This window comes from Solanum dulcamara, chromosome 2 (assembly GCF_947179165.1).
Source record: "Solanum dulcamara chromosome 2, daSolDulc1.2, whole genome shotgun sequence".
NCBI lineage: Eukaryota > Viridiplantae > Streptophyta > Magnoliopsida > Solanales > Solanaceae > Solanum > Solanum dulcamara.
This window is the reverse complement of record NC_077238.1, coordinates 76,587,762-76,603,835: the sequence shown is the minus strand read 5'-3', so window position 1 is coordinate 76,603,835 and position 16,074 is coordinate 76,587,762. Positions and strand designations below refer to the sequence as shown.

Here is a 16,074-nt window from a genome sequence, read left to right as displayed (position 1 = left end):
TTGTCAAAGTTTAAAAGTTAAAAGGGTACTAAAAGAGTGCATTTTTGAAGGTTTAAAATTTTAAATTAAATCCAAAGTGATAGACGTGTCCAACTATTGTATAAATCTTCTTTCTTTTTTTGGGGGGTAGTATTTCGTTTATTTTATTTATTTATTATGTGATATATAATGCATATGGCAAATGTACGTAGTAGTTCAGCTGTCACCAATCAAAGTGTGTAAACAACAGAGTACACATACCTATCCTTTAAAAAAATCAATTCCATTCAATATAATAGAGTTGGATCCCACATACATGAGCCCACCACGTAGCCACATATAATTTTTTGGATATTTTTAATAAAATTTTTGACTTTAAACGCTGATGCTAAGATGGGAGTACCATCTCTGGAAAAAAAACCTTAACAAATATGCCTTGATATAGGAGAAGAAAGCAAATGGGAATCTCTCTTTTTGGTAAGTTTCAACACTAAAAGGGTTAATATTCTTCTCATCCAAAATTACACGATGTCTATAGTAATTTTCAGACAAACATAATTCAAATGAATCCCTTTCGCCTTCTAGCTTAGCTTAATCTCTGGCTATATCTAAGTAGGACAAAAAGAAAGAATTGAAAACCTAAATGTTTAAATCACTTAAATCGAGCTTAGTAATATAATTTTTTCCACTTGTATAACATAAGCATCTATTTGAGTCGATAATTCGCACAAAATAATAAGGATCAGTTATACGATAGTTCTACATTTTTTTTTATTGTACTAGCACTCCTATCTAATAAAAAGATGAGTTGGAATCTTGTAATGATACAGCGTAAATTATTACTCTAAGAGCCCCCTTAGATTAACTTATAAACTGTTTTCATATATTTTAGTGTTTGTCTAATTAACTTAAAGTCATTATGTGCTTTAAATAAGCCTCAATAAATAATTGAATTTGTTTAGAATGACTTATTTTAAGCAACTTATAAATCAAAAAACAAAAGTTGGGTTGCACCTAATTATTTTTTTCTTAACCTGTAATTTTTAATTTATAAACCGCTTAAAATAAACCTATCCAAACAGGCTAAAGTGTACGGAACTTCACAACAGATTTAAGTATAACACAAATTTTGCACTTAAAATTTTCCTACAGCTTACCTATTAAGTGTTCAATGATGTCTTTTTTTTTTTTTCGCTTAGTGTTTGATGGTGAAATTCCATTAAATTTAAATTCGTATCAAAAGTCTTTCTGCTCATCAAAGTGAGCTCACTAAGTGTTCTTTGTTTTGGCTTAAATACATAATCAACCCCTTAAAATTTATTAGAATATTTAATTTAAACACTCAAATTAAATAATATTTTAATTTAAACATTCAAATTAAACAATGTTTTAAATTTTGAACTTTATTTTCCCTATGTTCTCATTCATCTTTAAGTTTCTTTTTACCATCAACATTATATCTATCTACTTAACATGTATATAGTCCTCAATTATGATTTTCATGAATTAAAAAGCTGTAAAATCATTCAAAAATGAGATCCATGAAATACTTTTAGCTAGTCACCACCTTTATTTACCATTACAAGGAAAGTTTTTCTTTTACATCATCATCATAGATTCTCATGACCCTCCAACCCCACCCCCACGCCACCTCAGTAAAAAACACAGAATTGTGTAAGATTTCAAAGTACAATGCAAAATGCCAAACTTTTACACAAACTCACACGCTTTCCCACGTCCCCCAACCACCCAACCTGTATACGGTAGCCCATGTGAAATACCCCGCCTCCTCATTTTTATTCTTGAAACTAAATCTCGATGAATCATGACAGCAAAATCACTCTGCCACTTACCGTACCCCTTGCATTACCTCAACTATACAAAAATTTCTTTTAAGGAGCCTTTTCAATTCCAATCATCCGGGCAATACCAATGAAGCGTGGGAGCTTGTTCATCTGTGAACAACAGAGTACTGCAAGATTCTTCGCCACTGAAAAAATTGTGCTCTTCCAATTTCACAAACTGCGACGAACTAAAATTAACCTCATTTTCAAGAATTGATTTCGGATTTGATTCCAAGAATTGGAAGCAATTCAATGAGGAATTAGAATCCGGGGACGATGACCCTGACCCTGATCCTGAATTAATCAACAAAGCTCCGGAAGATGAAATGACAGCGGCGTTTGGGCTGCTGCCATTGTTATCTTCGTTTAAGATTGCACTCGAGTCACTATCTGATGAGCCATCTTTGAAATCAGTAAAAATAATTGAGGGATTCATAATAATTCTATCAAAGTTGAGCTCTGTATTAGAATTGTTGTATTGGTTGTTGATTTGTTCAATTTCTTTGTCATCTGATTCTGACTCTATAGCCTCTTCTTTCACAGCAATTTTGCTTTCATTGTTTCCTCCATGTACCTTTGATTTTAGCTCACTAATCTACAATGTCAAAACCCAAAAAAGAAAGATTAAAATTACTTAATAAATATTGGATTCCTTTGACATAAAAAGCCCTAGCAAAGGTAAAAGTCACCTATAGTTTTCATTTTCTAGAACAATAACAAAATCTAGTGTAATCCCATAATAGAATTTGTAAGGCGTGGAGAGTACATATGCCTAATTAACAACATATTTATTGAAATCACACCAAGTGAGATATGGGTAGTGTAGAGTATAATCAGATCTTATCACTAAATCGAGGAGTTAGAGAATTAGTTTTCGATTCAAGTGCATCAAGCACATGCCTAACCATTACCTTAAAAATATAGAGAAAATGTTTTGGAGAATTAACCTAAAAGTCCTTCACCCAATCACTTAAAACTAAAAGTAGTCGGCAGATATAATGTACCTCTTTGAAGAGAGCTTCATTGTCATGTTGGAGAGCTTCATATTTATGTTTGAGTGAATCAAAATTTGCTTTAAGAACATTGTAATCTCTCTCCAATTGCTTCGTCTTCCACCGCGCACGGCGATTTTGAAACCAAATCGCCACTTGTCGCGGTTGAAGCCCTAGTTCTTGAGCTAATTTCACTTTCCTTTCAGGTTCAAGCTTGTTATCTACTTCAAAATTCCTCTCCAATGCCTTCACTTGATCCACTCTTAACCTACGCTTTTTCTCCGATCCAACGCCGGATTCTTCAACACAGGTAGCTTCATCATCATCTAACCCTTCTAACATGGATTGAAAGTAAACTTGATTGTTCCAATTGTTGTGTTCGTCTATAAATAACAAGCAAAATAACATGAGAAACACATAACAAAAATAGATTAATGATCTGACACAGTTGATCGAATGATAAACACCCTACTCACAAATACACTAAGACTTTGACTTATAACAATATGTAATTCTTTTTATGACGGTGAGAACTTGATAAGACTTGACTTATAACAATATGTAATCCATTACTACGTAGTGGAACATTATTTAGTAACATCAAAGTTCAATTGAAATGCTTTAATTGTGTCAAATTTATATACACACTAAGCAGTTACATGGGGATTACAAATTGGACATGCTATTATATCAAGAATAGAACAGAATTTCATGAGAACATAAATATAAATTAAAAATTAAAGAAGTGAAAACTTCAAGGGAATTTGAAGTATTTAACCAAGTAAATTAAGCACCTGTAGTATTTTGACACATGGAAATCAATGGTGCACTCAATGAATCATTGCTACGAACTCTCTTCATGATGATTGTAGTTTCTTTCTTGAATTGAAAGTTCAATTATTATTATTTTTTAAGATCAAATAATACTCCATATTTCTCCTTTTCAATTAATTCCTCCACTTCTAATCCCATAATTAAAGAAAATTAAGAAGAGGAAGTAAAAGTGCTAAATACACAATTTCATTGCTTCACAAATAATTTTGTGAAGTGTTAAAAGAAAATGGTGTGTACATATTTAGAAAGAGAAAAAAAAAGAAAAAAGTTGAAAGGAGGGGAAGAAATTGGAGAGAGGAAAATAAGAAACGAGTAGACAACACAGCTGGCTTAGCTTATTTTTTCCTCTCTTTAAATAAAACCAAATCTGGGGTCAGATGTAGGGTTAGAATCTGACTGGGGTTAGGGACACTTTCAAAGGGGTGGGGGATCAAATGAAATGAACTTGAAATTCAGTGCAAATGCAACTTGGTTTGCAATAAACTTGACTTTTTCCTAGGAGATATTTTACATTTTTGGTTATCGTGATCTATCAAAAATAATTTTTCTGATAGGGTAGTTTGGGGGATTAAAGCTTTCGTTATACGCAAGGTCCGGGAAAGAGCTCGACCACAAGAATCTATTGTACGCAATCATATTTTACATTTTTACCAGAAACTGTTTTCTAGACTTGAATCTCTGACCTCCTGATTACATAGCAACAACTTTACCCGTTATTTCTATCTCATAAAAACAACATTTGGTTCAATGTGGGATTGGGAACTATTTGCTTAGTGCATTTGTTCTAGCTCTCTATCAATTGTTATTTTGTTGAAGCTATAAGTTATATAGAGTGTTAACGGTATTAGAAATATCAATACAATTAGTATATTTTAAAAAGGTAATAGTAGGTAACTCTTTCGAGTAAACATTGATTTATAATCTTTAATTGATAAGTAACATCGTTAATAGTAGGTTTCAATTTTAAGAATGAAGTCATTTTTACACACAAATTTAGTTAGTTAGGCTCCTAGAAAACTAAATAAAATAATAAATAACTTATTATACGAATTTAAATTACATTAATTAATACAAAATATATTATCCTACGAGTATATATAACTTTATTTATTAATCTATTTCGTTCTCTTTTAAACAAGATATTTTTAAGTGAAAGGGTAAGAGCCCGTTTGGATTGACTTGACCAACTTAAAGCCCCTTTTTAGCTTTTGGACGTGTTTGCCTAATGCTGACTTTAAGCCATAAAGTTCTTAAAGTCAGTCAAAAATGAAAAGTTAGGATTCCTAACTTCTTTTTTCCAAAATGCTTAAAGTCATTTTCTTTGACCATGAAAATTACTTTTTTATCCCTTATATTTTTAACAAAATTCTCAAACTAGCTTTTTTTTATTCTTTTAACCCTAAAATTCACATCATAAGCACTTTTATCCAAACACTCAACTGCTTATTTATAAAAATAATTTTCAGCACTTCAAAGTTCTAAAAGCACTTCATACATAAAAGTTACTTTTTTTAAGCCCATCCAAACGGGCTCTAAGACTAATAAGTTGTATGTACCCTCAGAAGATCGAAAAAATATGTACTAAAAAAAATATTCCGTAACACAACAAATTAAAGGTCCTATACTTTAATCGAAATTAATGATGCTAATATTTTTTACGGAATATAGTGCTAGTTGTGTGGTATACAATAGATATGCATGGATATAATTGTGCAGAAATATTGTATAAGCGCGAATATACTTACTAAACGCGCGATAAACTTAATAAGCGCACTATATAATGTATTTCAATAGTATTATTATGTGCATAGTTATAATATATTTCACTATTATTATGTACATAGATAAAATATATTTCGCTATATTTTAAAATTAATATACTGCTACATTTTGTAATTAGAGGCAAAAATATAGCTGTATAAGAAAATTTCTCAAAAAAATAAGACTATAAAAAGTGACTGAAATGACCGAAAAAGCCAGTAAGGCTATAAGCTGTAAAAAAAAATAATCTTGATAAGTGGAATGAGAACGGAGCGGCTCGGCTTATTAGGCTTGGATGGAGCCGATTAATTGAAATAATCGGTGGCCAATTTATCTCCTCGGCGTGGTCGGTGAGATTAGTTGAAAAATGAATTAGAATAAAATGACAAAATATATTTGGATAATAAAAAACAGAAAAGAAAAGAGAAAAAGAAAGGCAACCCATGTGCTTCTCAACTGAACTGAATCAAATAAGCCAAAGAAAAATTGCAGGAGATTTATAGATAAGTTTGTTTTTATTATATTTTCTAGAAAATCCGTTTCATTTTTTAAAAAGTTTTTTTAATTGAATTCATTATATTTTTAAAAATATGAATAAATATAATCTTTATTGAAATTATAGTGCATATCAAGCTCTGAGATCTTCGTATTGGCACTGAAAAATGAAGGTTATTCCATTCATTAGGTAGGGAACGAGCATTATAGTTACGGATTTGACAAAATTCAGTAATTTAAATTTAAATTTTATATCATTTGATATGTATAAATGTTAATCATAGGGAAATTAAGAAGCTACCATGGTTAAATAAGTTTGTTAGAGTTTGTTATAGTTAATTGAGATTAGAAACTAACTATAAGTGCTCTATAAATACATCACACTTATACACATGTAAGCCAAGTTGAAATCAGTGATACTGTGAGCAATGTAACTCCTCTGCTTCTTCTTCTCCCTTGCCTGATTCTTCTCTCTGTTATGTCTTTATACAAAGCTCCATTAATGGAGTTATCATGGTATCAGAGCATTGGTGAGGTCTTAGACTAGATCAAGCAGTAGAGTCTTAGAGTAGTGCATTACAGGTACTTAGATTCGAATCTGGAAAGTGTTTGAATCGCAAATAAGTATCAAATCTGCATACTCAGTTTTGAAGCAATTTCAATGGTGAATTTAGGTGAAGTTGCATCTAGAATATTAGGTACTGAGAATTTACACTCAAACACAGTTGTAATGAATGCAACATCTGACTTCATAGTTCCAAATATTGATCACAATCATCCTCTGTTTTTGCACCAGAATGATACTCTAGGTTCCTTAATATCTCTTCAAGTGAATGGTTTAGAGAACTATGCAATCTGGAGTAGATCTATGAGAATTGGACTGCTAGGTAAGAGTAAGTTTGGGTTTATTGATGACAAATTTCCTAAGTCTAAGTTTGGACCTGAGTTCTTTGATGCGTAGGAGAAGTGTAATGCTGTAATTCTTTCCTGGATTATGAATGCTGCTCGACCAGGATTACTAGGGACTGTTGTGTATGATGGTGATGCACACAGAGTGTGCTGTGATCTGAAAAAAAGGTTCGATAAGATTAATGGAGCACATGTGTATCAACTTCATAAAAAAATTCACAGTCTAAGTCAAGGGACTATGTCAATTACATATTACTACACTACACTCAAAGGACTGTGGAATGAATATGACTCCATTATGCCCAGGCTACTCATGTTCCGAGTCTAAGAAGTTTCAAGACCATTATGAATACCAAGGGTTACTAGAGTTCCTAATGGTACTAAATGAAACTTACTCTTCAGCCAGAGGTCAAATTCTAATGCAGTCACCAACTCTTAATTTGAACAAAGTCTTTTCTCTTATCATAGATCATGAAAGTCAAAGGAACATAGCACACACTAGTTATGAAGGCTTATCTCTTTTTAAAATGATTGAAAGCACTGCACTATTTAGTCAAAAGGGAGGGAATGGTCATAGTATTGGTAGTGGTAACTTTGGTCATTAACTTAGTGGTGGTGGTGGTAATCCAAGTAGAAATCACTATGAGAATCAGTATAATCCTCAGAAACCATAGAAGCCTGTCATCACTTGTGAAGTCTGTGGTTATAGAGGTCACACTAAGGAACAATGTTTTAAAGTCAAAGGCTATCTAGTTGGATGGATATCTAAGAAGAAAGCTGGTAGTTCTACATCTAGTTCTAGTTCTTTTGCTAACCAAGTTGTAGTTACTCAAAGTACAGGCCTACCACATAATGGAGAAACGAGTGCAACAAGCATATCGTCCACATCACCTGCAGCTTTCTTCATAGTTGATCAATATCAACAGATCATGCAGTTACTAGACAAAGGAAGTGATACTGGTGGAGAGCACTCAGCTAAAATAGCCACTGCAGGTAGAGTTCTATCTGCTCTAGTGTCCAAATATGTGAATAAGGAGTGGATAGTTGATACAAGAGCTACTAACCATTTGACATCTCAGTCTGCATTACTAAATACGTACACATCAGTATCTAAGTCTGAAAGAAGGCAGATACTTCTACCCATAGGAAGTGTAGTATCAGTGTCTCATGTTGGTAGCACAAAAGTCTTTGGAGACTAAGTTATTGGAAATGTGCTCTTTGTTCCTGAGTTCAAATGCAACTTGTTATCTGTATCTCAGCTAACCAAGGAACTTCAATGTATGGCAGTATTTTTTTTTTACTTTTGTATTTTCCAGGATCTCTATAGTGGACAGGTCAAGGGGATTGGTAGAGAAGATGAAGGGCTCTACATCCTTAAGAAAGGTTTCAACTATTCAATTCCTACTCAAAGCTCATTTAGTACTGCTCAAACATCCTCTACTAGTGTTCCTGTATATGGTAGTTCTGATTCTATTGCACTGTGGCATAGAAGGTTAGGACATGCTCACATTGATGTAATAAGGAGGCCCTTTAATCTTACTAATTTAGATATATCAGATCATTCTACATGTACTGTGTGTCCATTAGCTAAACAAATAAAAATTCCATTTTCTGTAAGCACTCATACTTTAAAAGCACTGTTTGACTTAGTGTATTGTGATGTTTGGGGTCCATATAGGGTGCCTACTCATAATGAAATGAAGTACTTTGTTACTAGTAGATGATTACTCCAGATTCACTTGGTTATTTCTTGTCACATCTAAGTCTGATACAATAGTTGTGCTGAGACATTTCTTTGCTCAAGTTCACAACCTATTTTCTACATGTGTCAAAGTGTTTAGAACTGATAATGGGACTGAATTTTTTAGCACAACTTTTCAATCCATATTTTCAAGTCTTGGTATATGTCATCAAAGCACATGTGTCTATACACCTCAGCAAAAAAGTGTGGTGGAAAGGAAACACAAAACTATATTAGACATGGCAATGGCGTTAAGGTTCCAGGCATCTGTTCCTTTAAAGTTTTGGGGAAAATGTGTTACCACTGTTGTCTATATTCTTAATAGACTTCCCTCTAAACTCCTGTCCTATAAGTCTCCTTTTGAGTTAGTGTATCAACATCCTTCCTCCTTCTCTCATATCAAAACCTTTGGTTTCCTGTGTTATGCCACTTGTCTAACTATCAAAGATAAGTTCTCTCCTAGAGCCATACCTGTTGTTCTCATGGGCTACTCTATCTCAAAAAGGGTACCTTCTAAATGATTTGCATTCTAAATCCTTGTTTGTAAACAGGCATGTTGTGTTTAAAGAGGACTTGCTTTCTTTCAGCAATTTCTAAACCTCATCCAATCCCATATTTCCAGTCTTAACTTTAGTGCCACCTGATATTGATTCACCTACCTCAAGTTTTCTTAATCCTCCATCCAGTCCACATGCACCTAAAGTAAATTCTACTTCACCTTCTTCTAATTCTCCTAATATGTCATCTTCTATTCCCTCTCCCATGCAGAAGTTCCTATATACTCTCAGCCTCTAACATTTTTTACTTCTATTCTTTCCAGGAGGTTTTCTAGACTAATCAAACTATCTCTCTGGCTTCAAAACTTTGTCAGTCAGCCCAAAAGCCACTCTTGTTTATTTTCAATGTCTGACTATATTACTTACAATCATCTTTCTCCTTCTTATAGCTCTTTTATCAAGGCATATTCAACTATCTTAGAGCCTTCTTCTTATAAAGAAGCTGCTCTTGACCCTCAGCGAATCCAAGAAATACAGCTGGAAATAGATGCCTTGGTGGACAACAAGACTTGGAGTCTGGTAGATCTTCCACTTGGTAAGAATCCTATTAGCTGCAGATGGATCTACAAAGTCAAATATAAGTCTACATGGGAAGTGGAGAGGTACAAGACCAGATTAGTAGCTAAGGGATATAATCAACAGGAGGGCCTAGATTATGGTGAGACTTTTAGTCCTGTGGCTAAGATGGTAACTGTGAGGTCTATAGTTTCTCTTGCTGCATCAAAGGGTTGGGTTATACATCAGATGGATGTCCACAATGCTTTCCTCAATGGTGATTTATTAGAAGATGTGTACATGACCATTCCTTCTGGATTTGTTAGACAGGGGGAGAGTTCTAAAGTCTGCAAACTTCACAAGTCTCTATATGTTCTCAAAAAAGCACCAAGGTAGTAGAACTTTAAGTTAACACAATCCTTGATTCAATTGGAATTCCATCAAAGTCATTATGACTACTCACTCTTTACTAGACATGATGAGGATGATATACTCATTGTGTTGGTCTATGTACACGATCTTTTGATCACTGATAGTAATCAATCTATCATCAGTGACACAAGGAAAAAATTACAAAAATAATTCAAGATAAAGGATTTGGGAGAGCTCAAATTCTTCCTAGGTATTGAATGTGTTAGATCAAGCAAATGGATTCACATGTCTTAAAGGAAGTATGCTCTTGAATTGATCACTGAATATGGTCTAGAGGGAGCTAAACCTGTAGGAACTCCACTAGAACAGAATCAGAAGTTGACATTTGTGCAATATGATAAGTGTATTAAAAGTAATGAGGGACATGAAGATCACAAGCTGTAGGATCCTAGCAGATATCAAAGACTAGTAGGAAGACTTCTATACTTGACCATGACTAGGCCTGATTTAGCTTTCTCAGTTCAGGTCCTAAGTCAATACATGCACTGTCCTAAAGAGTCTCACATAAAAATAGCATTGAGAGTAGTTAGATACATAAAAAAAGCTCCTGGACTTGGATTATTGATGCCACCAGAAGATACTAACAAGCTTCTTGCCTACTGTAACTCAGATTGGGGTGGTTGCGTGGAGACAAGAAGATCTGTAACTGACTACTTAGTTAAGTTTGGTGGAGCCTTGATATCCTGGAAGTCAAAGAAGCAAGATACTGTGTCCAGAAGCTCAGCTGAAGTTGAGTTCAGAAGTATGGCCAATTGTGCAGCTAAAGTTACATGGCTAGTAGGGTTGTTTGAAGAGCTTGGTGTACACACTGAGCTTCCTATAACCATGGTGTGTGACAGTAAAGCAGCAATTCAGATTGCGGCTAATCCCATCTTTCATGACAGGACTAAATACATAGACATTGATTGTCACTTTGTAAGAGAGAAAATCAATCAAGGAATACTGAAAATAGAATTCACACACAACAAGGATCAATTAGCTGACTTGCTATCAAAGAGTCTTGGTAAGGCTCAACATCATTTGCTGTTGAATGAGCTTGGAGTTATGAACTTGTTCAAACCATGAGCTTGAGGGGGAGTGTTAACCATAGAGAAGTTAACAAGCTACCATAGTTAAATAAGTTTGTTGAAGTTTGTTATAAGTTTGTTATAGTTAGTTGAGATTAGAAACTAACTATAAGTGCTCTATAAATACATCACACTTATACACATGTAAGCCAAGTTGAAATTAGTGATATAGTGAGCAATGTAACTCCTCCTCTTCTTCTTCTCCCTTGTCTGATTCTTCTCTCTGTTATGTCTTTATACAAAGCTCTATTAATGGAGTTATCAATAAATAATTTAAAATCCATAATATAATGCATAAAATATAAGCATAATACATAAATATACCTTTTAACTTGACGTCAATTTGAATTTATGCCCTTCAATTTTGATTGTGAACAAGTAGACATTTAAATTTGTATAAAATTAAACAAGTACACATGCATCTTACGTGACATAATACATGTAAGACGCCATTTAGGATGTAAAATTTCATGTATAACACCACGTAGGAAGCATGTGACTATTTGTTCAATTTTATATAAATTTAAATATTTATTTGAGTACAACCAAAATTGGAGGATATAAAATTTGAAAAAAAGACCTAGTTAATATAAACAATCAACTCTAACGTAAGCTAGTGACGTATAATTAGAGTGACAATCTTACAATTATATTATCAAAATCATCTCCCCCTCAAAGTCCAAACAATTTCATAACAAAGGTAATTTTTAGGGAAGCATGTTAGGAAATAATGATCTATGAATATATCCCCTTATCTAGAGCCCGTTTGGATTGACTTATAAGTATAAGCTGATTTCAAAAAAAGCCAATTTAAAAAATTATTTTGTACTTAAAATAAACCCCAAAAAATAATTGGGTATATTTGACTTAGCTTATAAGTTGTTTTAGATAAGCTAAATCAAACAAACTCTTACACACGCGCATCAAAAACTCCCAGTAACAATAAATTTGAAATTTGAATATACTTTTTTGTTTCTACATGTCTCTTAAAAAAATTATAAATAAAAAAGGTAATTTTATTAATTATTCCTTAAGAAAATTTTAAATTTTTTTATTGAACTTTCAAAATAAAATTTAATTGTAGAACCAAAATGAGAAAAATATAATCAATTCTATCAATTTAGTAATGTAAACTACTAATATTGTCTTTGTCTCTGTATACTTATGCTTGTCCATTATTTCAAAAATAGATTTTTACTTTTATTTATCACTTTTCATATATTAAGCAAAAATAATTATTGTTTTTCATGTTTTATCCTTAGCATTTATTACTTATTATTTAATTATTTTTTAAGACTTTATACTAAACATTAATTATTAAGGATAGTGTAGTAAAATACTAGCTATGTCAATTTTTTTTTAGTGGATATGTCAAATTTAAATATAATAAGTAAAATTAAACGGAGGAATATATTGTTGCACTCACAACTATCAAGATATTGAAAGATGAGTACCCAATTTATGGTAGCTTAAATCTAGGGGTCCATCATACATTTAAACAAAAGAAGAGTATCTGTCTTGTCTATTTTAGTTTCTTTTTTTATTTTTTAAGAAAACACATTTATTTATTAAAGACTTTTCTCCACATTTATATATAAGTAGTTTATAATTACTGTATTTAAAATTTTAAATAATGACATAGCCTTTTCGGTCTCTTATCTTGGCAATAAATATAAAAATACATGGTATATAAAGGGAAATGTCTCTTTGTACAAGCCATTTAAAATCCTATTTTCGAAACATATTATTTTTTTGGTTGAATATAAGTGGAATTTTGGTTGTCGACGTATACTAGCTACTCACCATATATATATATATATACTAGCTACTCACCATATATATATATATATATATATATATATATATATATATATATATATATATATATATATATGAATGGTGGGGTGAACCAGAAAAGTTTGAATAGAGCTGGATCTAAGCGTTGGCTAGGTAAGCGTCCTGTAATAAGAGGAGTAGTTATGAACCCTGCAGACCATCTCCACGGGGGTGGTGAAGGGAGAGCCCCAATTGGTAGAAAACAACCTACAACCCCTTGGGGTTATCCTGCACTTGGAAGAAGAAGTAAAAAAATGAATAAATATAGTGATAATTTGATTCTTCGTCACCGTAGTAAATAGAAGAGAAAATCGAATTTAATTCTACGTTTTTACAAAAACTTTATATATATAATGTTAAAAAGACAATTAAATAAATAAATGTTGTATATTATAGTTCAAAATTTTAGTTGAGTCCTTGGTCATACACTTAAACATAACGTAGCAGCGAAACATGTGAAGGGCGGATTAAAGATACAATTAAATAGATGAAAATGTACTTTTCTAACTGATTTGTTGGACTAAATCAGTTCAATGATAATCTTAACATAATATGTTATTGTTCGTTTTAGATCAAACTCGTAAGACTTTTACCTAAAAGGTTCCTATCATAAAATTTATCTCTACACTTTACTCGTAACTTCTCAATCAGCTTGTTAGCCAATAAGATTAAACGTTTATATGAGTAATTGATCACACACTTTAACAATATTTACTTTGTGACAATTTTTTTAAATCTAAATTACAATTAATCAAAATTTAAACTTGACGCATTCAATTTTATATTCTTATTACGGTTCTCATTACACTTTTATAATAATTCAATTGATGTATGGTGTAAAAAGAGAGTATATATGCCCAATTATGTTGGAGCTTTTTTTAGTAAACAATTATTATTTTTTGATATGTATTTAATTTCCTTATTATATTTAGCATTTTATTCGTAGCAATTGTTTTCTTATTTCTAACCAAAAAAATATATACTCCGTAGTACTTAATTATATAGTTTCATTTCATTTTCAAATAAAATGGCTAAAAGTCCACAAAAGAATATTGCATTCAAATTTGTAAGCTGTATTTCAATTGAAAGTCTTTTTTTTTTCTGAAAAAAGTATGGGAAGAGGAGGATAGTCTGGTTGATAAGAGATCAAGTATGGGATCCAATTAATTAATGTCTCTGACCAGCAAAATATATATACACATCCACCATCACATTTTTCTTCTTCTTATACTTGTATATATTTATTTTTTGGGGAAAGAAAATTCCCCATCACTTTTTGGACATCATCTATTTTAATAATTTTCATATGATAATAGTTATATACTTCTCGTCTCAATTTATACGGTGGTGGTTGTTTGGATTGAGTTTAATAATAATAAAAAAATAAAAAAAAAATTATAATCTGAAACAAGTTACAGAAATTTGTGTAGTTGTAAATCATTTCATTAAGAGTAACAGATAAAAAACTTAAGAAGATTTGGTCTCATGATTTGATCCTTCGCAATGAAATACTTGGTGTTCAAATTTCAATCACTTTTATTACAATGCCACTTATAAAGCTCTTTTATCGAGTGGTTGATCATGGCATAGCTCGAGAAAGAAGTCCCGACTAGCTCCGTTTCAGCAATCGTGTGTAAGATGGGCCTAAATTATTTTTAAAAATATATATGACATGCTTTTAGGTCAAATTTTAAGAAATACGACATAGAAATAGGGACAGAGGACACATGTATATCTTCAACACAAACTTTGGAAAAAGGCATCCTAACTTGTTGATTTGGGAAATTACAAAATCCATGATGGTAGTACAAACAAGAAAATGATTGATTCTCCAAAAAAACAAGGCATCCATATTTTTCTAATATTATTATAATTTCCATATCTTTGCAGATTTGACAAATTCATGTTGTATCAAGTCAAACATACCGCTTGAGTTTTAGTCAATCTTAATACGTAAAAACATATTCGAAATTTATAATTATTATTAATTAATATATAATTTTTATTTTAGTTAATCATAGTAAATAGAATTGATTTGAGGTAAACATTCCTTGCGAGTTAGTCTTTATCATCAAAATGTTATGTTCTTGTAGTTGTGAAGGGTTTGTGAGCAATTTTACCTAAACACTTGGGCATCCTAGGAAACTGTTTAGTTGGTTTACTTTCTTGTAGACATATTCTACTAAGGATAGATCAATCTGAATATTTATGTAGTTGTTCTATCAAAATCAGTAAGCTCTTTGCCTTTCCATGGAGAGCAACATCTTTATAGGGTATTTCCTTGGACAATAGCTGCGGTGTGAATTTTATTGCCTCGATTATCACCAGATTTATTTGCCAAGAGATTCGTGTTGTCGATGGCATCCACAGTTGGAAGGTCAAGAGCTATTCTCACAATCCGAATCCGGGTATGATGACACTCATCTCAATCCACCGAGATAAGTCAACTTAAAATCCAACGGAAAGTAAATGCGGAAGAAAATAAAATGAATCAAACTTTAAATTAATCAAAAACACGTAAAATAAACTCAAATTCCCAAGATTGATTGTCACGTGTACAAGCCACTAATACATTATCGAAGTACGAAAGGAAATATAATCACAATGTCTTTGTCTCTAGAATAGGACTAAAACATAATAAAAGAGTAAGAGGTATCTGTTGACACCCAATTTTGACCCTCCACCACGCAAATTAGCTAACGAGTTTCTTTGAATTTCGAACATTTTTGAAATAATTGGCTTTTTATAAAAACAAAGATATTTTCATGTTATTCTTAACTATTTTTATCTTTTTATAAACTTTAGTATAATATACATATTTCTATATAACTATATCTTTGATTACTATTTATGTAGTTATTCGAAAATCATCTCAAAAAGCTTTTATTTTTAACTAAATAGAATGTTAGTTAGGTTAGTTTAATTATAGTTTGCATTTTTGAAATTTTTAGTTTTTTTCTAAAAAAAATAAAATTCCCCAATCTCCACATCGAAAATCCTTGAGGGATTTGAGGTTTTTGGAGCCTATATAAAGGCTCATATTCTTATTAAGAAGAGGGAAGAAGTGAGAAGTTTTTTTCAGCCACCCCAAAGTTAGAAATTTTCTTAACTTGGCTAGAATTTTGGACTCTT

The 16,074-nt window shown here is 31.9% G+C and overlaps 2 protein-coding genes across 2 annotated transcripts; one reads left to right on the top strand and one right to left on the bottom strand.

Moving 5' to 3' along the window:
• Positions 1 to 1,526: 1,526 nt before the first annotated feature.
• Positions 1,527 to 3,957, bottom strand: LOC129880794 (homeobox-leucine zipper protein ATHB-6-like). The gene is made up of 3 exons (XM_055954989.1): positions 3,610 to 3,957; positions 2,828 to 3,198; positions 1,527 to 2,418 (listed from the first exon to the last, which is right to left on the bottom strand). The coding sequence occupies exons 1-3, from the start codon at positions 3,674 to 3,676 to the stop codon at positions 1,885 to 1,887; spliced, it is 972 nt and encodes a 323-aa protein (XP_055810964.1). The 5' UTR covers positions 3,677 to 3,957; the 3' UTR covers positions 1,527 to 1,884.
• A 6,514-nt stretch (positions 3,958 to 10,471) lies between these two features.
• On the top strand, positions 10,472 to 11,104 carry LOC129873274 (secreted RxLR effector protein 161-like). The gene has a single exon (XM_055948338.1). It carries the CDS (start codon positions 10,472 to 10,474, stop codon positions 11,102 to 11,104), a length of 633 nt encoding a protein of 210 aa, XP_055804313.1.
• Positions 11,105 to 16,074: the final 4,970 nt, after the last annotated feature.